Raw genomic sequence first — 24,474 nt, 5'->3', positions numbered from 1 at the left:
TGTTTAAATATTTATATCGTGTTCTTAACGGCTTTAACATAATTTCAAATTATCTTATGCGTTCTATTATGCATCTGATTATTTTTGCTTAAAACGTTTGGTAATTTTCTGTATTCGCCTGAGGACGACGACAATAAGTTCGTTGAAAGTGCTAGCGATAAAAAAACGCATGTAACGCCGAACTCATTGTATTTGTTTTTTGGTATTATATTTTAATTTGGCGTGTTAATCATCCTATAGGTTTTCTTGTTAATTTTTTTATAAATTGCCTTCTACTCCTTCTGGATGTCACAATGCCATAGGAAATTGTGATACTCCAAATTTTAACAAAAATCAATCGTCAATGTCGTCATACTTGCTCAACAATTGTTGTTCTCAGCTATCTGAGAAAATCTCCCCTTACACTTTCTTGATGGCAAAAGCAATACATTTCTGTGATCTGCTGATCTCTTAGCTGGGCAATATCGCACTGATATGGGATTTGACGGCCGAAAAAGTCAGTCTTCACCAGTCACTCACCTGATAAAGTTAACTTTAGTGCATCCGAAATGGAATATACTATCAACTCTGACCCAAAGCATTAGTGCCTCCAAAACGGAATATCTTATCATCACCAAAGTGAAATTAACTTCATCTTAAACACCCGGATAAATCCGAGATTCACTCGACTTCAATTCTATTCCCAGCAAGTTTATGTCAACATCTAGCCATATATACCTTGTCCAGAACTATTCTCATCTTCTCCTACCACGAGACTACAGCCGGATCCTTCAACTTCAAAGGTATTTATCAACTCATGAACCACTATAAACTCTCTCTCTCAAGAACCACAAAGTTAGGTATATCTAAACATATTTTAGCTGATTTAGTATACTCATGATCAAAATTGTATAAAATGTATTTCCTGTCCTTTATAAATAAATGGTTGTTTTGTTAACTTAGTCTCTGCCTGAGTCACTTCCGGCGCACTGTCTTTCAATCCAAAATTTAGATCCTGGATCCAATCACCCGCACACGTGGCTGCTCGTGTGACTGAATCAACATGCCGTCTCGGCTTTTGTGTCAATCAGGACACGGTGGTGTCAGTCCTGACAGGACATCGAAGAGGTGCTGACCCTCTGGTTGCACTGATGTCAGAAGTGGGATCTAGATTTTAGAATTTATCAAAATCAAATCGAAATAGGATTGAGGCTAGAGAAGGACATGTGTGTGGAGAGACAGCAGGAAGTGTCATGTTAGGCAGACTTGGGGCATGATTCCCTTAATACCCTCCTTTGCAGGGAATGCTGATGGCCTTAAGGTCACCAACTTTTTCAAGTCACAAGATGAAATAGCAAAACTAACTAATTGGATCAAGGCGCAGTGCTTAGGGGTTGCAAAACTAAAATTAACGAGTATAGCCCAGGATTTTGCATGGAGGGATGTGAAGATGAAAGAAGTCAAAATGTACGATGAGTTTAAGAGACTTATGATAAGAGTTTAAGGGCTCTTTTTCAAGAAATTTGAAAAAGAGCCCTTTTCTTTGTCTGCAAAAATTTCGTGCTTGCGTTCAAGCGCACGATGAGGACGTACAAACTTATGCAGTACGATTACAGACCTCAGCATCAGAAACAATTATAGAACAAACTAGCGAGGACACACAAGAGAGGGAGGTTATTAAAAGGTGTCAACAAAAGGAAAGAAACCAACAATTGCTGTTGCAATTTTTGGATGGACTCAATGATCGGATAAAGCGACAGGTAATGTCACAGGAACCTGATACTTTCGATAAGGCAGTGTGAGCAGCGATTAGTGAGGAAACTTTAGACCAACTAACAGCAAAATCGCGAGCAATAGTAAGAACTATAAATAATCCTAGTGACATGAAAGAGGAACCTAATGCTACAGATCATAGTCAATTAGAGGAAACTTTAGCGAAAAGTCAGGAGCAACTAAAGCGATTGGGAACCCAGGGAAGTAGTCGAGGAGATCCTTGATGCAGACCTTTGCGATTTTGGCAGCCTCAGGAATATCTAGATTCACAATCACAATATCAACCCCAAGGAAGAAGAAACGATGACTCCCGAGGGCCCCAAGACACATCTTTTGGTAGAGCGAGGATTGAGAACTGAGCATCTATTGTGGTGTGACGGGTTAATGAAAAACCATATTATACAAGAATACAGCATGTATTAACACAAATTTCAACTAAAGATGGAGGAAATTATTTATTTACAGTTATCTCCAAATTAATTTTAATACATGATCTTGAAACTGTCTATGATACAAAATCATTCCTCTTTTTCTCTATTTAACAAAGCTTGTATATCCATTTCCACGTGCGAGTCTCGAAGCCGGCCAGTACACAATCTGTTGTGACCATATTACAATACTACTTATACTAACTTAACTTAAAATATAAACTAAGATAATCTAGGTTAGAAAAAGGTATAGAAAGGTTAAGTTAGAAAGAAATCTCCCTTATCTGTACAACAAATTGGGCAATCTTCTGATGTACACTCCCTGACCGCATGGATTCGTTCCCTTCTCTCCTCACGTGGTTCTCCCCTCGCTTGCTTCTCCCAGAATGAATAAGAAAGTAAAGTCCTCCTATGCTGCCTTGTCGGTTGTTGCCCCCTTTTCAGCCCAAAACTAGCCAGAAAGTGTATATAGGTCGGAAGAGTCAAACAAGGAAAAACAGTATGGGATATTTACGTAGAAGAGGAATTTATAGATAACATAGAATATTATCGAATAAAACATACATATACATGGTGGGATACACCACACTACAGCAGAACCTCGATTATCCGCCCCCCGATCAACCGACCCCTCGGTTAACCGACCGTCCTAGTCGGCAAATTTCAAATGTCCGCTAGTGATGTGGCGCTACAATATTTGGCTATGTCTTGGCTACTTTAATATTATTTTTACGTGTTTTAGCTGGCAACACTGGATCGACCATGAAAGGGAGCCAGTATTTAAACGAAGCTTAATTTTCTAATTTTTAACGATACAATAGCGACGATTATTATTTTAAAAAATTTTTGTTAGGCTTAACATCGATGAAAATTCAATGCAAAATAGGTTAATAGCAATATACTAATATACTAATTACATGGGATATAATAATATACTACACTAATAATGGATTTTTTCATACTTTTCGGTTATCCGACTTTTCAATTATCCAACCAACCCCAGTCCCCAATTAGGGCGGATAATCGAGGTTCTACTGTACGTACACACCTTGATGTGGAACGAAGAATATATCTAATACATCTAGGGAACAAAGAAATGAACGAGCGCAACCAAATTCCTCACTGCCTAAGAGACAGGTATATGGGCAAATTAATAAGGTAAATTGGTGGAGACTTAGAAGGGGCCCTAAATGAGAAATTGCTGGTTCCCCCAATTGGATTATTCCCAGTTATATAGAGAGGACAATCAGTTCCGATCTCCGATGGCGACAGACATGTATCGAATAAGAAATGAAGTGCATTTAATATTCCAAAACTGGGGAGAAATTAGATCACTAGGTCGCGATTCCGAACCGAGTTTATCTTGTAGGATTAACAGATATTCGGTTCAATTGGCCATTGATACAGCTTTAAGGTAATGTTTCTATCCAGATCTTTGGCTCAAAGAGTAGCTCAAGTAGAGTTTAATTGAAGAAGGGGGAAGGTACTGTTCCAGAGCATTACAGGCCATGGAATAACGACATACGGAGCCATGGAGTTCTGATTTGATGTCACCCTTGCGATTCTCTTATTCTTGCTATGTCGTGGACAAACAAATTACTAAACCATTTGACGGACTCCTTGGATGGGATATTGTTAAAGCACAAAGATTAATGATTTGTTTAGCGAGAGAAAAATTCTCCCCAAGGGAGAGGAGATTCACTTCCGAAAGGGTCCTGAAATAAAAGAAACAACAACATTATCACAGGTGGATAGAAAACGAGATTGTAGAGGCACATATATAAAATCTAATGCCTATTCTACTCCTAATCGTCCTATGATCAAAGCTACTCATATCACACAAAAAACATACCTTCAGAACAAACTCGAGATGTAATTTTATTGACAGATTGTAATCTTCCTCCGAGAACAGAAATCATTACAATGACAAAAATTGCCAGAGTAAAGCAGAATGGCAGATTGGTAATTATAAAGGCAGGAAAATATAACTAAGATGGAGTTGTAGGAGCAGATATCCTAGCAAAAACTAAGAAGGGAGGACAAGTACCTATCTGCATAACCAATGTCTCCACCCAACCTAGAAAACTATCAAAGGGCAAATGTGTAGGAACTGAGAGCTATAGAAGACAAACCTTCCACAAATCCAAAATCTATCAATCAATCATCTACACCAAATATTACCAAGAAGGAATTTGGTCAGCTGTTCAATTGGTCCCAGATTGGCAAAGGGAAAAAGCAACCTCTATTAGATTTACTGTATAAATACCGACATGTTTTTGCCACTCATGATTATGACTTGGGATATTGTCAGGTAGTAGAACACGNGACAAAAATTGCCAGAGTAAAGCAGAATGGCAGATTGGTAATTATAAAGGCAGGAAAATATAACTAAGATGGAGTTGTAGGAGCAGATATCCTAGCAAAAACTAAGAAGGGAGGACAAGTACCTATCTGCATAACCAATGTCTCCACCCAACCTAGAAAACTATCAAAGGGCAAATGTGTAGGAACTGAGAGCTATAGAAGACAAACCTTCCACAAATCCAAAATCTATCAATCAATCATCTACACCAAATATTACCAAGAAGGAATTTGGTCAGCTGTTCAATTGGTCCCAGATTGGCAAAGGGAAAAAGCAACCTCTATTAGATTTACTGTATAAATACCGACATGTTTTTGCCACTCATGATTATGACTTGGGATATTGTCAGGTAGTAGAACACGGAATCAATACCGGAGATGCTTCTCCCATATATCAACCTCCATATTAGATACCCTATGCTCAGTGAGAGAAAATGAACGAAATCATTGATGAATTATTAGATAATGGAGTAATAACACATTCTAAGTTGCTGTGGTCAGCTCATGCGTTATTGGTCAAGAAGAAAGATCCGGGGTTGTGGCGCCTCGTCATTGATTACTGGAAGTTAAATAAAATGACCAAAGTCATTTTATTTAACTTCCCTTATCCCATATCCCTTACCTTTAGTTCAGGAAGTGCTCAGTTTAATGGGACAGTCTAAATATTTTTCAACAATGGACACACTATCAGGATTTTGGCAACTGGCCTTGAAAGATAAGGAGAAGTCAGTATTTTCTAGCCCGATGACCACTATCAATGGAATCGTATGGCAATGGGTCTTTGCAGAGCCACAGCATCTTGGCAAATGGCCGCAGAATTTATCTTTTATGGCTTAAAAGGAAAAACTTGTCTCATCTACATGGACGACAAGTCTCTACTTTCAAAGCCATCTGATACGGCTAGAACAAATCTTTAAGCGCCTTGGGGAGGCTGGCTTAAAATTAAAACCAAAAAAATGTTATTTCTTACAATGTCAAATCAAATTTTTGGGGCATGATATTTGTGACGAAGGAATAAGGCCCAATCCCGACAAAATCAAATGTGTATTGACCTTTCCCAGACCCACAGATAAACATGATATCAAATCCTTCTTAGGACTAACTGGATATTATCAGCGTCATATTAAATCTTATGCCGATATGCAAAACCATTAATTGACTTACTGAAAAATGACACTCAATTCCAGTGGGGAGAAGAACAAGGACATAGTTTTGAGAGACTAAAGAAAATAGTTACCTCTGCTTCACTTTTAAAATCACCAGATTTCTCTAAATTTTAGCTAATTATCTAATTTCTCTTTTATTTTATCTACAGATGCTTCTAATGAAGCTATAGGTACAATATTATCACAAGAAGATGAAAAAGGTGAAATGAAAAGCGCTTACGCAAGTCGCATGTTACGAAAACCCGAAAAAAACTACAGTACCACCAAGAAGGAGTGCCTAGCGGTTGTCTGGGCCACCAAGTATTTTAAACCATACTTATATAGAAGGAAGTTTACTATTATTACCGACCATCGCCCCTTAAAGTGGCTCATAAGCAACAAAGACTCCAGTACAAACTTTCAAATCGCCCATTGGATTATATTTTCACAAGAGTTTGAGTTTGAAGTAAAATATAAAGCCAGAAATTGCCACATAAACGCAGATGCAGATGCACTAAGTCATATCCCTATCCGACAAATCATGGAGGCCAAGGAACTTGAACCCATTTATTCAAAGGCCCAAATCAGAGACTTACAGAGATGGGATATAAACTGGAACCCTATAATCCACAAGCTCAAAGATGAAATCACTTTATATCCCAAACTCGAGAAACAATTTTTCTTAGATGAAGAAGCCCTCTATTATCTGCAACCTATCAACCAGGGATAACCCCTAGAACAATTAGTCATACTGTTTGTCTTCATCTCATATATTATGTACCTATCACGATGCTCCTGTCAGAGGTCATTTAGGAGCACAAAAGATGCAACAGAAATTTTGATCGTTATTCTTCTGGTGAACCATGAATAAAGATATAAAAAACTATTGTCAAGATTGTCGACAATGTGCTCTACAAAAAAGAAAAGATAAACGAAAGGAAGTGAAACTGCAATTATTTCCTTCCTTGACACTTCTATTCGAATGAACAGCTATGGACATTATAGGTCCCTTACCTATCACAACCAATGGAAATAAATATATATTAGTTTTTTGTCAACCATTTTAGCCGATATGCCGAAGCTATACTTCTACCCAACGTTCATAGTAAAACTATTGCCAAAGCCTTCGTTACCAACATTGTCTTAAGACATTCAACTCCTATCCAACTCCTTACAGATCAAGCTCCAAATCTAATCTCCAAAATGTTTAAAGAAGTATGTGAACTACTTCACATTAATTAAATTAATTAAGAGACTACTTACAACTGCATATCATCCTGCCTGTAATGGGATAGTTGAAAGAGTCAACTAAACTCTCATTGACATTATATCACACTATGTTGCCAAAGATCAACGAGATTGGGATGAATGGATCCCTTATGCATTATTTGCATATAATACCACTATTCATGCTTCTACAAATTATAGCCCATTTTTCTTACTATATGGAAGAGACCCAACTTACTCATTTGACCATGTTATCCATCCTACCCAGACTAGATACAATGTGAAAGAGAACTTTGCATTGGAGCTACACCTTCGAATGGCTAATGCACATCAAATCACGCAGGAATATGCAGAACAAGCTGCTAGAGAATGCCAAAGACAACATCGTTGCATTCATAAACTATCTACCTATCATTGGATATGACTACCACATTAAGTTTTCCTTAATGTGGTAGTCATATCCGAGGGTCTAAAGCGAAAATTAGCACCCAGATGGTCAGGTCCTTTCCGAATAATAACTGAACTGATCCCTGTCACATTTGTAATTGAAAATATCCAAACGAAAAAGCAACTCCAAGTTCATGCTAATTGTTTAAAACATTGTACTGCTCGACAGGAATTTGAAAGGACAGACATTCTAGATACACCTCCTACTTCAACTTCAACGAAACCCAAATCATTACCACAGGACACCTTAATTACTGCGTATCCATGGGACGAATTCATTTTAACTGAAATTCCACAACAATCTGAAGTAAAATCTGAATTAGAAGATATATCTGAAAATGAAGATGACGACATAGACGAACCTGCCACCAAGGAAGAACAAAGAGAACAAACTCCCTCACATTCTTATGCATTAAGAAGTCAAGGACCAGTGGATCCCAAGTCTTGGATCCCTCCACCCCCTTGACGAAGTCGAATTCCCAAATTTATCTCTCCTTCAACAAGCTGGCCTTCCAATGGAAGGAAGAAGTAAAATCTAGTCAAAAAAAAAAAAACAGAAAAAATAGGGGTCTTAAGTCAGAAGGAGAGGGAGAAACTTAATCATGATTCTAAAGTTCGCATTATATCTAATTCTAATATAATAATCTGATAACTTGCTTTAATAACTTCACATCTAATTACGCCTCCTTCCTTTATTCAGAGTTTTACATCCAACAAGACTCTGATCAACCATGCAAATACACATCTTCCGAATCTTCCTCCTTATCTCAATGGGTTATGCTCTTTATTTAGGTCCGAAGGAAAAAGCATATAATCTACACAATGGCGTTGTCTTCGTGCACCAGAAACTTCTTTACGACTACAAATTACTGGGTTCTCATTTTGGATATATCTTTCAAACCATATGACAAACAGTCACATCTTTTGAAATGACATGTTCAACTTTTAATTACCCTAGTGCAACGACAAATATAAAATCAAGATCAAGATAACCCTTCTGCAATAATAATATATTTTTTTAGACATGTTGAAAGAATACATGAAATACTTGAAAACAAAAAATAATAAAGAACTTGTACAAGGGTTACAAACAAAAATACAGTATCTGCTCTTAAAAACGACTCATTAAGAAAACAGTCATTCACTAACTCACATGTATGGCAATGTTTCATTAATACCACTGTAACGCACCGTTTACGAAAACAAAACAGAACGGGGTTACACAATATAAGGGTTTAAGTACCAGGCCTGGACTTGTCAAATTAAAACAATAATTTCCAAAACCACAGATAATAATTAACAATAAATATAAGTTTTATTATTTTGAAAAAAAATAATGGGTTAATTGTCCCAACAGTTAGTTAAATAATTGAAAGCAACAACAAAAATCAATAATCCAAAAAAATCGTACTTATAATATCAAATTAAAGAAAACTTTTTTATCTCCACCTCGAAAGGATCCTACAGCCAAAATATACTGCTTCCGCTATGTGATCACAGACGTCTCGACAACCGTCGTTGCCAGAAGCTACCTCCCTCTCCGTAGTCGATGTGTTGCCTTTTATTTAACATTTAGTGCAGCTCCGCACTGTCTTAATTTACATACATTTGCCTGACAGGATCAGGCACGGATGCAAACTAAGTTTGCTTTTCTTTCTTTGCCACCTGTGCTTAGGAGTTTGTCCTTAACTAAAAAGAACCCCAAAAAGAAAAATAATCAAAATAAAAATAATGCCCCAAAACATAAAATAACGATCGGACATTGACTCCTTTACACCATCTTCCCAATACAGTAATGAGTCAGATTGAGGAATTTGTAAAACAGGAACAACCTGTATTTTAGAATTAGTTTAGTTTTCCTTACTTGTTAGTTCACTTTTTACCTAGGAAGATTCGGGTTTTGACTGACTTTGGATTTTTATATTTAACATATAGTATAGTAATAATCTGCAATAAATCACTTGAATCTTGTTCTAAAGGAGACTAATAAAAAAGGTTTTCTATTCTAACATTGTCTAACTTTTTAAAAATAACCCTCCTTGCAGTCTGACCATGTTAAATGAGGAAGAGGATATTTTTTAAAAAACTCTCACTAGAACAATAAATTTCTCTGCAACAATATTTTTTCTTGTTCCCCTAAATATTGGTATAAAAGGATTTATCTATACATAATTAATGTAAGTTGTGTTGATATTCAAAACATGCACTTGTTTTAAAAACAATAAAATGGTAACAAAATGTTAATTGCAATATAGATTTTATTTTAATTTTTATATTTTTAATGCATAAAATGCTTATTTTTTAATATTGAGTTAAAAAAGTTAAATGTTTTAACAACCAGAAACTGTAGTGACAGATACCAAAACATACAAAAAATCTTAATTGCAGTAAAACTTTAATTACTAACATTTTCAGTCATATTTTACTGAACTTCCACATGTAGAACATAAAATTGAATACAGGTTAAGATTAAACAGAACAATAATTTAAAAAGTGTTCTACAACAGCTGTTGCCAATCTTTCTGACCTCACAGACCACTAAACTCACAATTTTGAATCCTGCAAACCACTATCATGAATTTTTAAATGATACCAAACATCTATAGAATAATGATCATAAAAGTTTATTTTACTTTATTATTATGAAATTTACTTGTTATATTAGTGTGGAGTTTGTTGCTGATTGTTTGAAATAAGTTTATGGATTCTTGGCTTTTTCTATGAAGGATGACAATTGTACTCACATCATTTATTATTGATTATTTATTGATTTATTGACATTATCATTATTGATAACATTCATTTTGTGTTTGGTTTTAGATTCAAATAAAAACTTCCCCCAATGAGTGAGAAAAAGGAACCAAGCATTTTGCATTTCTTTCGTAATAGTTCGCATAACCTTGTTGATCAATGTCCCAATTTTTCCATGGACCACCATTTGGTGACCACTGTTCTAGAATATAAACATTGCAATATGGAAAGCCAGACAATTTAAAGTACAATAACAAAAAAAAAAAAATACATAGTATAACACATTATTATATACGCCTTGCCGGGGTTTGTGATGGCCAGTTGAGTGCTTTGAGAGTTGCACATTGTGGGCACTGAATGTGTCCCCAGCCAGCATTGTAATAACCGTCGATGGTTATATCGTTAACTTATATATGCTGGAAGAGGCGATTGGACCAAAGGTCCTGGTAGCATAATTGACAACACATCTGCACGATAAGCAGGAGTTGCGGGTTTGAGTCCCGCTTTGGGCTGATTCTTTTCTTGCAGTAATTCTAAAATTATTATTTAAATTATTTAATTAATTTATAATTATTAAATTTAACAAGAGATGGTGTATAACACTTAACTCTAATGCCAAATTATTTATTAAATTATTAGTAATATAGCCATTTCTAGCCCGATAATATACGGCTTTGGTTGATGTATAGTAGTAAAACACAAAAATACATTTGAAATAAATGTGTATTAATAAATAATAATAATAATAAAGGAGAAAATAACAAGGATAAAAAATAAGGTTGGTGTGCCAAAAGTCATAATAAGAAGTCTCCCTAGGTTACATGAAATTTAACTCAAAGCTCTCCACACTGCAAATAGGGTGTTAATATATTTGTGATTGATAGCATGCCCAAGATAAATGGATTTGTAAATATGTAATGCTTCTACATGCTGGATACAATATCAACTCTAAATCTGAATGATTTGGCCTGGCCACAGTTAACACTGATGAAATTGGAATCAGAAAAGGCACAAGTCTTCATGTTTATGGCTGGATGAGACTTCCAAATGTCATCTTGATGCTTCTTTAATCTTGCATGTAGAGATCTCAGGGTGGCCTCAACATGTTGTAAGTCATTATAACTCACTCTGTGATCTGTGAATAGTATAAACATCCACAGATCATGAGACTATTTGTCATTAAATAGCATTTTGTATATAGTAGGATTTCTTTTAATCCTGCAGCCAGTAGCCATGCTAATCTTACTAAGGAGGGGATAAGCATAGTCAATTACCATATAGTCAGCCTTTGTGATAATCTTTGGTTTGTTGCTCATGTGACAATGCATGAAGTGCCCCCTATGCTTTGGCAACACGGGACCAAAGGGTCGACACTGCATTTGCAATGACTACTTTGTTAGGACTGACACTTCCGTGTCTTTCGGCAGACAGAGAAGCCTTGTTAGCGATAGTTTTGGTTTTTTGCAAGGGGTTGCGTTGTATGCACTTAGTTCCAACTCGAAAGTTGGCACGGTTTGAGGAAGTGCACCAAACACAAATCAAACAGTAACAAATTTCCATTTATTTACTGTAATTACCTAAATGTATACAAGCAAGTCTAATATCTTGCATTTAAACCTTTGTCCTCGATGTTAACTAGTTCATGAGTTCGAAGTTGGAGAGGGAGAGTTTACATATAAGGTTCATAGATACCTGATAAGGGATCTGAGGTGACTCAAAGGTTTGATGGAGTTCACTTTTATGGAGTTCACTTTTATGGAGTTCATGCAGGATGGAGGAAGGTTACTAAGGTATCCAATTGTTGAGGTAACTCTGACTAGGGCGAACTTTCGGTGGCACTGGACTCTTGGATGAATGAACTGTTCCCTCATCGGCAGACTAACTCCTGGTAAGATGGACAAACTGTTGTCGTCATCAGTCATTGCCTTTTATTGGGGTCTTCCCTCTTTTCTCCCTTGCCCTTTTTTGGCAATGTTGCAGTACCTATGTCCAATAACAATTTCTTGTCATCAAGTTCCTGGTGACACATTTGATGTATCATCTTGAAAGGGAAGTGACTCCACAGAGGAATAAAATCATATCCTATACAATTTTAACAATTGTGGGGTAAATTATAGAAAGTTTTAAAATTCAAAATCAAACCTGGACTCTCACACTCATTTCCAATCAGAATCTGATGGATTCTGATTGGAAATGGATAAGGGATTTTATAATCCTAGGCTTAAAACTAAATCGTTAACCATGGGATTTTATGAAGTACAACTCATGCATTCTATTTTGGACATCCTGACAATGTGTGTGGGCTCTTCTAATCAGAGCCCAAAGGGCACTAGCTTGTAACGGGCAGCAAGCTTTAATAACAAAGTTACTCTTTATTTCGTTCTTACTTAAATATTATATTGTAGGGTATAACTGAAAAGTATTAGACTTCCTAATGTGGTTTCCCTTAGCCTCTTGTTGAAGTGCCAGGAAAGTTGAACAAGAGCCCTTCCTGGCTTTTATTATTATTATAAAAAATATACATTCTCTGTATTTGTTTATTGATTTATGCAAATGATTGATTGATGATCATTCATAGAATTGTAAGACCTATACATCAGTTTGCTGAATTTTGTCATTTGTTACATTGACTTGAAACTTGCTCTATATTTGAATTTTATTTGTAAATTATTATAATCTTAATGTAAAGTAAGAGACATCTTTTGTCTGTCTTCATTATATTTTTTTTATCTGTCTTCTTCTCAGCAATATTAGTTACTTAATAAACACACCTGATTTATATTTGCTGAGTTTTTTCTTTATTCTGAACGTTTTCAGCCTATTTGGATAGGCCATCTTCAGGCTTTTACAATCATCGTTCTAATGGAACTATTTGTTCAAATTTCATTTGAATTTGAACTTTTAACAACTTATGTATATACAAGAGTAAATAAAATAACTAACAGTAATATCAAAACGTGTTGCAACTTAACAAAAACACGAAAAAACATAAATTAAAAATAAAAAAACAAAAATATAATCTCAAATCATGTTACAATTTAACAATGTATTAAAAACAGAAATTATATCAACTTTAAATGAGTCTAAACTACTAATTCCTATAAACCAGGGCTTCTTAAACTTTTTTTATTCACGACCCCATTTATGATTGTAATTTTTTTCGCAACCCAAAAATATAAAATAAAGATATATACAAATTTGCAAAAACAATAATGGTGTGCTACCACAGTTCACTCTTGTGTTACAATGGAACAGAGACAACTGAATACACTGAAAAGTGACAACACTACACTAGTTCACACTACAATCAGTGTTGCTGAATCATTGTCTCGCTGCACCAGAAGTGACACAAAGCGCAACTCACGAAACTTATGACACAAAGCATGCCTCACTTTCAAACTCTCACAAAATATTTTCAAAATTTTGCATTAAAATCTCGCAACCCCAAGATTTCGCTAAGTGACCCCAAATGGGGTTGCGACCCATAGCTTAAGAAGCCCTGCTATAAACTCCAGATCAAAAAAAAAATTTTTTTATGGATTATTAAAACCCATATTTTTTTCAATTTTGTATTTCCAAGCTGTTGGTAGTGCATTTGCATCTTTTGCATTTAGGCATCTGTTCCTCATTTTACTTTTGTAAATTTCTATTTTTTCCATTTCCATCGAGACAGACGGTGAGTGCCCCGTTCTAACAATCTTCGCTTCATCCCATTTGACCACTGGTCCATTTGACTGTGCCATACTTGCCAATATCTTTTAATTAATTAATTAACATTCTGTAAATATTGCATTCAATATAATTGAAAGTTAATGAAAAACTTTTTTAAATTTTAAATCAAAAAATCTCAACTTTTAGGAATTCAATGTACATTTTTGAATCTAATTTATGATGTAGAATGCTCAATGCAATTTCTTCTATCTTTGACATTTGATTAATAGGCAATATTTTTTCTATAGTTAAAAAATCTTAATTTCATTCATATTAAAATTAGGTAGTTTTAAAAGATGATATTAGAATTTTTATATTTCCATTCTTTAAAATAATCAGATTTATTGACAACTAACTACAAGTTCAGATTAACTGAACTGGTAGAATCTATTACCAGCTAATTCTCTCGTTCAAAATACAAAATTTATTTTAATATGAACACAATGAAAACTTTGTAGCAAAAAGTATATACAGGTAACTCCCGTATAACATGGTAGTTACGTTCCAAAAAATTGCCATGTTATGCGAATCCGTGTTATACGAAACAAAGAACTAATACGAAAAGGGGGGTTAGGTTCCAAAAATTAAAAAACATGCTAGTATATTTTCATAATTAAGATAAATATCTTCATTAAAATTTTTTTAAGTGATACATATTAATATAAATTAAACAATGTTTTCTTCGTCATCACTAAAAACACTATTAATTAACCGAGAGCGTTTTCTTTTTGGCAAGTTATCCTTATCCTCTGAGCATTTTTCTGCATTATCTTCAGATCCATGCTTTACCTTTTGCAAAATGTATGTAATTTTAGATTGCTTGCTTCTAGTTAAAAGGTCTTTATAAATTTCCTTATATGGTGCTAAGCACTTATGAAGAATAAAGCAAGTATGGAATAAGGGAAAAACATTCGGCAACATCAGAAGCAGAAGCGTTGCGATCTGGCAACATTGAAACAAGTTTTGAGAAGGACCACGTGTATTGACAGAAGGCGAGAAGAGAAAATTTACATACTTAAGTACTAATAGTTCGCGAAAAAAATAATTTTTGTGAACTATTATTACTTAAGTATGTAAAAATTTATTACATTTCCTGTTGTACGAGGGTTTTACCCAATTCTCGAATCGTGTCAGAATGAATCCGTGCTATAAAAGTACCATGTTATACGGGGGATGGTACCAATTCTTGAACCGTGTTAGAGTGAATCCGTGCTATAGAAGTGTCGTGTTATACGTAGTTACCTGTAGGTTACCTATAGCTACAAAAGTATAAAACATTATTCATTCATGATGTATGACATCATTAGACATTGACTGTATAGTAATACTGTTCTTTTCTAGTTAATTGTAGAAACATTTGTATTAGTAAATTGAATTAAATATTGGTTCTGCACAATTCTAATTAATAAATTAAACAATTCTAATTTGTATTAATGTGAATTATGAATCAATGTAATGTAATAGTTCAAGGTTATAAACGGTACCTCCTTAATGATCTTATATGTTGCTATGAGAAAAATAATTAAAGTTTATATCATGTATCTATTCAACTCTTGATTTATTTTTTTTCTTTTCAGATTAACAACAATACTTCATTATAATTCAGAACTTATTATTAATTAATATTGGTAAGTACAGTATATTTCAAAATTTATTTTAATGAATTAAGTTTATTAAATTTTATTGTATAATTTTGAACTAATTTTTCCTTGTTTATTTAATAGTCATCATATTGGTTTTTTTATAATCTTCTATGTTTATGTTCTTTGAAACTGATAGATGTTTTAATCTTACATTAATAAAAAAAAATGAAATTAAGATATCAAAAGACTAACATAATTATATTGTAAAATCTGAATGGTTAGATCAGTGATATCAATATTGGCATAAGCTGGAACTATTCAGTAACTAGAGACACACAAAATACCTTACATATTTTTCCAGCAAATTATTCTTTAATCAAACTAATGTTTTTGGCTTTATTAATAAGCTTTCATCGGGTTTTTTAAAACGAAATTCAATTTGAAACAATATTTAAAATTCCATTAATTTTAGAACAATTTTACATTTACATTATTTTAGAACAGTATTACATTTTCTTTAAAATATATAAATAAGTTATTAAGTTACAGATAAAATAAAATATAAATTTAAAAAATAATAATATACTAAAAAATGTACAATTAAGAATAAAAGTAAATAAAACAAAATCATCTTTTTGCATTGTATTACAATTTTTTGCCAGTTTTCTAAGGAGGCTATCAAATAGTGATCTTCTCACATAGGATAGCAATTCACAGTCTCTGCTGTTAATGCAATGTTCTGTTAATGTAGATTTAAATATTTCTGCTATTGTTAGTTTTCATTTGTCATATTCTCACTTTATAAATTGGACCCTGCTGAAATCTGCTGACACCCTGGGTTTGGCTGCATATTGAGCAAGAGTGGTTTTTAAATTATTTTTGTTGATATTGTATTTATGTGGTGTGCTTCAAGAGATGGCTAAGTGTGCCACAAGTATTATAAAAGTATATTTTAAAAATGAGAAGAAATTCAGGCTAGTCTAAGAAAGTCTCAGGCTAGGCACTCTTTTCCTCGATTCAACGTTGCTGTATATCCAAGTTTTGAATTCGTTGGCCAACCAATCAGGAGCTGAGCTGAGCTTTCTATCAGGTCTGCTCCGGTTGACATCCTGTCTCGACTTGTCCAGGATGACTCGTCAAGTGTCACTTCCCAAACCACGTTCTTTGACATGTGAAAACTTGACCTATCTTATTACTACAAGATAGGCCTTCTTGATGCAGAGGTACTTGATACAGAGGTTGCAGTTTCAAGGCTTGCTTTCGGGCTAGTTCTTTTCTTTTGAAATGTTTTAAATTATTTAATAAATTATTATAATTATTAATTTAGATAAGAGATGGTGTCTAACGTTTACCTCTAGTACCAATTTACTTAATTGCTAATTATAAATTATGGCATATTAATAGCCCAATTATTTATGGCGATTGTTTGGTTTAGTATTAATACATTGGGTTTCAGGAAGTTGATATTTACTTTCAGAATTGTAAACTTTTGTAATTAATTGAACCTTTCTGACTGATTACGCACTAATCCTTTCCTTCAACAACCACACTAGCATTATTTATTATCTACCACTAATTAATCATCAAAATAAATGCAGATTGTCTATAAGAGATGCTTTTTTTTAATCCAGATTTAACCTTTAGTTCTTAATAAACAACAATCTATAAATAGGGACTTTAAAAAAATGCTTTTGTGCTCTAGTAAATTAGGAACTGTTGTAATTTTTTTTAAGACTGTCTTAATAAAAAAAAACTAGAAAAGAAAAACATTTTAAAAAGTTGTTTAAAATTAGTTATCCATTTGATAATGTAGGGTTTTATTTCTATTTTGTATAATAAATAAATCTGATTTATATATAAAAGATATACTGTTGAAATCATAGATTAAAAAAAAAAGCAATTAAATTTCAATGAACTTTGAAAGGTATAAATTGTTTTCTATTTAAATATTTATTCATTATTCTGTAAAATTTTCGTTTTGGAAAAGTGTACTGTATATCAGTGATTTAGTGTATATTTTCTTTGGCTAAATTTAATTTTATTATTTAATGTAGTTTACTAGAATTGATATATAAGCAATTTTCTTTCATTTAAATCTAATCATTATTTATCTTACTTTTTTAAATATTTAAAATGTGATAATTTCATCATTATGTTTGTTTAAGCAATTGAGAAATTATTTTTGGTGTTTGTTTTCTTGTAATTATAATTTGAAATATATTTAGTTGTCATTGAACTAGATATAAATGATCACACTTTCATTCAATAAACAAATTTAATGACTAATATCCTTTCATTAAACAATGTCATATGAATAATATCCTTTTATTAAATGAATTTAATATCAGATTTATTTAACTGAAAGGATATTTTAGTTTTAATATATTTATTTTATATATTAAAAAAATTATTAAAAAATAATTTAATAATAATTTTGAGTCACTAGACAATTATCAATAAAATCATGCTACCATATTAAATTTCTTTAATGCATTTATTCATTTACATTTTAAATTTCCAAAGACTTTGTTTATTTTCCTTTTGAGATAAACTCAATTTAATTGCAGCCTTGCTCTCATTATTTAAAAAAATCTTATGAAAATAATTAATTGCATCATATATATTATAAATATTTAAAGGATACAATATATAAATGTTTATAACTTTGATTACTCTCATTTTTGCAGATTTCAAGTATGTTAACATTAAATATATAGTATAGAAATTTTATTTAAATTGTTAAGACTTTACTACTACTACTAATACTACTACAGAAAATTATGAATTTATTTTTAATTTTTCTTTCAGATTTTTGAAACATTAAGCAAAATTTAGCTTTCTTTAAATGTGATTATTTTACCTGTGTTTGCAATGTGTATAATCTGATGGCAGCTGATGGAAACAGTTTTGAAGAATTCCAATTGGAACCATTTATTCATCAGGTAATAGAAAGATATAAAATTGACAAATTTTTGAACAAATTGATAAATATTTTCATTCCAGATTTTTCTAATATCTTAAATATTAATATAGGATAGTAAATATTAATCATAATTATTTGAAATGCTTTGCAAAGTGTATATTTTTCAATTAAGAATTGCATACAAAGTTTTTATTCAGAAGTTAAGAATAAGCTGTGAAGATAACTTGTTTTGTTTTATTACGTACATAACATTATGAATTAGAACTCCGTTGGAAAAATAAGTTTATTATAATAAAATATACAGATAATTACAACATCAAATACATAATTTTTATTAATTAAATTGTGTTAAATTTTTATGATTGTATTAACAATAGCATCAAATAATGATTGATATTAATAGAATTATTAAATACTAAGAATAAACACAGTCAATCATGGGTATTTACTAATGAACACACAAAAGTATTTCTATATTAGATTTCAAATAGATCTTATTGATTTATTATGTTTTTCAAATATTTAAAGAAAGCAATTTAATATTTTCATATTTAATTTAGTTTACATTTTTATTACTTACATTTAATTGTATAATTTGCAATTTGAGTCTGAAGAAAAGATAAATAGCTTTTGTTGATATTATCATATTTTTATTAAAGTTAGTTAACTTTCCAATATTGAACTGTTTAAATCAGTTACAAAAATCTGCAATAAGACAACTCTAATGACAAGACATTGAGAATATATATTAAATTTTTTTAACTAATGATTCATAATTAAATCTTTGTATTATTTTGTCCTTTTATGTTTAAAACATTTAGAACAATTTTCTTCATAATAATCTTAATGAAGAATGTAAGATAGATGTTATGTATTTTATGCTGTTTAAATGCATCATTGTTATTAAATGTTACTGTTAAGAAAAATGTTTTAAAAATAAATAAGTAATAAAATTATCATAAATTAGAATTAAAAGAAACAATTTATTTTTCTTTATTTGATAATAGAGTAAATCCCAATCCTGATAGAAGTATTAACAGAAAAAAAAAGGCTATTTAAAAATTGTAATGAATTTGATTTTATTTATTTAGAATTATGCTGCTGTCAATGGCAAAAAACCAGACTTGTAGATAGTCAGGAGACTGAGAACTGGGTCAAAATATAATAAAAATGGTGAGACTTTCTACAAACAGGCATGAGTGCAAGATTTGCGCATGCATTGCTTGTGCTCTCTGAGACAGTCTCATCCCAAGAATGGCTCGCCATTTTACTTATTTTCTTCATCAAACAGTTTATCATCTACACAGTTTAAAAATAATGAAATTTTTTTACAAATTTAATTACATGATATGGAAGATACACATTCTACTTCCTAACTATATTTAATATATTTATATCATTTCTTGTTTATGATACTATACATTGCAATATATTATTGAAATATTGAATTATAAAATATTTTTAATATTAATCAACCAGTAGTAAAGTATCATAAAAATAATCTAATTACTTTGTCAGATGATATAATTATATCATTATTTAATTATATCATTTGACAAAGTAATTATATATAAGATGAATGCATTAGAAAAGCTTATGATAATAAAGGTTATAAATTTTAAAGAGAGTTTCGATTTTGACTGTGAATATCATGAAATTTCTATCAAATCAAAGCAATTGTTTAAAATTTAGCTGCAGATGGACAAAAAGAATCTTATAAAATTGTTTTATCTGATAAATGATGATAGTAAAATTTTGATCCTCAGTCTGCTCTTCCTCACTATTATGAATGAGTATTCTGAGTAAAGATTCTGTAATATAACTAAATTTGAGTTAGTTCAAAATGCACTTCCATGCCCAAGATAATTGTCAAAACAACAATTTTATTTAAATTATATAGTATACATATATTTAAATTTACAATATATATATTTTTTTATATAGTTTATCATTGCTAAACTAAAATATTAAAATATACAAATAAACATTTTCAAATAAAATTATAAATAAAATAGATTAAAAGCAAATCAAAATTCAAGAAGTTGATACCTCCCTGTGTTTGGAGATTTTTACAATGATGATAAAATCATATTGTATATATCATAAAGATTTTCCTCTGTGAATAATGAATGCAACAAAATCTTGAAAAATATGTTTTCCTGATATCTCAAATTTCTCACAATTGAATTTTTGATAAAGAAAATGATGAAAATAATAGTAAGAATTTCATCATTTTCTATATCTAAAATTCAATTATATTACATGATGTAGAAGATACTCAGTTTGATCTTTATCACATATTCAAAATTTATGTATTTAGTTTGTGATAGTGAGCTTTGAATCATACTAAGAAATTCTTTTAGCATAAGTTCTATTATTATTATTATTATTATTACATTTTTAAGATCTTTATATCAAATTAAAAGATTTATTTGTACCAAAATATTCATTTTATCTTAGATATCACATTTTTCTTATTGTTTATTTTTATGAATATTAATTTTTTTTAATACAGTGAAGCATTGAAAATCTGGATGTCAAAAAAGTTTACTTAAAATCTGTTTGAAAATTAAATAAAACTATTTTTATTTTAGGTTGGTGGGCAGTCTTCCATTTTACAACTGGATGACACAACAATATGCAAATATCTCAATTTACAGGAATTAAATTTTTACACTTCTATTCCTGACCAATTAAAAGCACTGGTTCCAGATTTTAAAGGTAATTTTGTTTCTATTCTCATTTTTAAGTGAAAAAAGTTATAAACAATAAACATATTTTTAGGAGTTGTTGAAGTTAATTTTACTGAAGATAGTGATGGATTTTTGATGCTAACTGCTCATCCTTCTGATAAATTTATATTGAATTCTCATTTGCAAACCTTACAACAAAATAGAAGTGAAAAAAAGACTAAATGCAGGTTTGTTATATTAAACTATTAGATGCTTATGTAACATTTATCTATTATTAATTAATGTTATTATTTCAGAACAAGTAACTTTTTTCTGTTTTATTTCATATATTTTTATTTTCAATTATATTAAGCTACTTCATATGATACAATTTAATTTCAATCATTTAAATAACTTTTTTAATCCATTTTTTAAAGATATCAATATTTTCACATTGTACATGACAAGTAAAATCTGTTACATAATTTAACCATTGGCTTAATTTATTTTTTTTTTCATTTAAAGTTTGAACATTATTGAATATTAAAATTTTTAGTCTTATTATATAAATNTGTTTAACGCGTCACTAAATAAATTTTTATGTATTTTTAATCATATTCTAATGAAATGTTCAAGTTTTTTTTGTATCTGGATCTAAAATGGCAATTAAATAAAAGTAAGACTAATTGCAGTCGACTGACAAAAACTAAATCATATAACAATTATTCAACAACAGACATCTTATCAAGAATAAAATTAGTATTACATATACATTCTGTCAAATAAATACCAGGAATTGTTAAATAAAATACAAAATATTGGTTTAATTATCCAAATTTATTTTGTCACCTTCAAAATAGGCCTGGTTTGATGTAAAACACTTTCGCCAATGAACAGTCCAGTCATCAAAACACTTCTTATAAGTGCTTTCCAGTATGGCCTGCAGCTCCCTCTGCAAATTTTGCTTTATTTTTTCAATCAACTCAAAATGTTTCCCACAAAGTGGTAATTTGAGTTTGGGGAAGAGGAAAAAGTCACACATGTGATGAGTAAGGTACATGGTTGATGACATTCATTGTGTTTTTGGTTAAAAATTTGCATACAAGGGTCGATGTATGAGATGGCATGTTATCTTGGTGCAACATCCAAGAATTGTTCGTCTACAAATCTGGCCTTTTCTGACAAACATTCTCTCTCAAATGCCTCATAATGCCAGGGTAATATTGTTTGTTGACTTTTGTCTTATTGGAAGAAATTCCACATGGACAATACCAACAACAGTCAAAGAAAACAGTCAACATGACTTTGACTTGGTTTTGTTTTGTTTTGTTTTTTTTTTTTGCTCATTCTCAAAGCACCACTCTGAAGCTTGTTGGCTGGTTTGCATGTCAAACTCATGCAGGTGTCAAAACCCACATTTTGTCACATGTTATGATGCATTTCATGAATGTAGGATCTGAATTGGCTCATTTAAGCATGTCTTCAGCAACATTTTTTTAGTGCTCTTTTTGAAGAAAGTTCAGCTCCTTCAGAACAAGTTGTGCTACAACATGTCTCATGCCCAAAACATCAACTAAAGTGGTGCAAACAGATTTGTGAGACATGTTTAGATTATGAGCCTTCTCTCTCGGGCTTGAATGTCAATTTTCCATTACCATTTCCTTCACTTTGTCAATGTTTTCGTCAGTTGAAGATGTTGAAGGTTGACCAGTATGATAGTCTTCCACCACTTCTCGGCCATCTTTAAATGCTTTGTATGCACATGTTTTGGATAAAGCTAATTCACCATAGGCCTTCTGCAACATTTTCAATGACTCAGCACAAGAATGGCAACACAAAATTTTAGACAAACTCTTTTTTGTTCAACATTTTTTTTTCCATTTTAAAAATTGCAAAGCACACTTCATGTTCAATGATGAAACCAACAGTTGTAAATAAACTGATTGACATATGGTGCTACAAATTCACTTGAATATTAAATACATTAGCCAACTTACAGCAGAAAGTTTGTTTTTATATCTTTTACACAGGCTTTTAAAATGGACAATTCTTTGTATTTATTTGACAGAATATATACATACATACTTTGAGATTATAAAATCAACAGATTTGCTATAAGCATTATTACAAATAAAAACCTGCAGAGATTAATGTCAGATGAGCAGGATAACTATGCTGTTAGAATAAGCTTTTCCTGCCATCCATGACATGTTTTCTCAAAAATAAAATTTCTCTTTTTAAAGTCCTTCACAAGAATATTTTCTGTGCTTTGAGTTTTAGCTTTCAGATTTCATTTAATATTGCATAGAAATATACACTATAATTAATTAGCATAAACTTTGTTTATGGCAGAATGTCTCCATTCCATTTGACATTTTCTGGTAAAGCTCAAAAATAATTAATTTTAATTTAAAATAAACACTTAAAAAATTAGAATTAAAGAAATTCAAAAATTAATTTTACAAACAATATATATTTGAATTTATTAGTTGATTTATGTAATTTCTGAATTTGATATTTGTTCTAATAACATTATAGGTAAGTTTTTTAAAGTATTAAATTACATAATAATTTATTGCCTATAATCACCAGTGATACAGAAGCAGTTTACCTAGGATCAAACTTTTAAATTGAAAAACTTTTAAAATTTGTTTTAAGTAAATCCATCTTGTTGTTTGTATCCCTTCCTGATGACAAAATTGAAATACCCTAAAACCTTGGTTATGGGTAGCCTTTTATATAGGCTGCAAAAGTGAAAGTTGTAAAAGGATATTGACTTCTTTGTGGATAAGCCACTCTCATATACCAGTATTATGTGCAACTGTAGAATAAAAGCCAATAGTAAAGGAACAGTATTATGAATAACTTTATTTATATAAATCACACTGTTCTATGTACTAGAGTTAATGTATCATGTTGTTTGTCATTTTTACCTATTTTTACGAATGCTTTAAAATTATTATTACTGGTATATTTTACTGCATTTTTCTTTTATACTGTAGTTTTTATCAGTAATTGGGCTTTTCATGTCTTAGTTGCCCTTGTGCATAAGTTGCACACAATGAATTTTACAAGTATAATCTTGTATAGGTCATGGCCTATAGCCAAGGTTTTAGGGTACAGCAAAAATATTTACTAAATCTATTCATTTTTCTACTTCTGTTTAATACTAAAAAATATTCAGAAAAACTTTAGAAAACTTTTTAATCATTAAGGCACAAAATGGGCTATAGATTCAAGAAATAATATTTTATCTTATTTTCATGAATTAAGTTTAATTAAAACTTTCAGTGGTGATGCCATCTCTATGTGATCCCAAGCATAATTTATCTTAAAAATTGAAAATAGACATTTAAACCTTTGAAAAACATATTTTAAAATATTTTTTTTCTTATTCTACAGTTTTTTCATTCTATTAATATTTTTCAAATATAAAAAAAGTTTGGGATTTTGAGACTCCACAAAAACTAAATC

General features: G+C 31.2%; 1 protein-coding gene across 4 annotated transcripts in view; it reads left to right on the top strand.

Annotated features, from left to right (window-relative positions):
• The window catches only part of LOC111639395 (inositol hexakisphosphate kinase 1-like), a 66,231-nt gene that overhangs the window by 13,273 nt on the left and 28,484 nt on the right, over window positions 1-24,474 (top strand). For all 4 annotated transcript variants that reach the window (XM_023385303.1, XM_023385294.1, XM_023385289.1 and 1 more), the window contains exons 3-6: window positions 15,400-15,450; window positions 18,214-18,347; window positions 20,923-21,049; window positions 21,113-21,248. In XM_023385303.1, the coding sequence (XP_023241071.1) occupies window positions 18,291-18,347; window positions 20,923-21,049; window positions 21,113-21,248 (320 nt within the window). In that variant the 5' untranslated portion in view covers window positions 15,400-15,450; window positions 18,214-18,290. The remainder of the gene's footprint in view (window positions 1-15,399; window positions 15,451-18,213; window positions 18,348-20,922; window positions 21,050-21,112; window positions 21,249-24,474) is intronic.

This window comes from Centruroides sculpturatus, unplaced genomic scaffold (assembly GCF_000671375.1).
Source record: "Centruroides sculpturatus isolate CEXI.00-Female unplaced genomic scaffold, Cexi_2.0 scaffold213, whole genome shotgun sequence".
NCBI classification, from domain to species: Eukaryota; Metazoa; Arthropoda; class Arachnida; order Scorpiones; family Buthidae; genus Centruroides; species Centruroides sculpturatus.
Note: the sequence above shows the minus strand (reverse complement) of the source record. Positions and strands in the feature narration are given on the sequence as shown.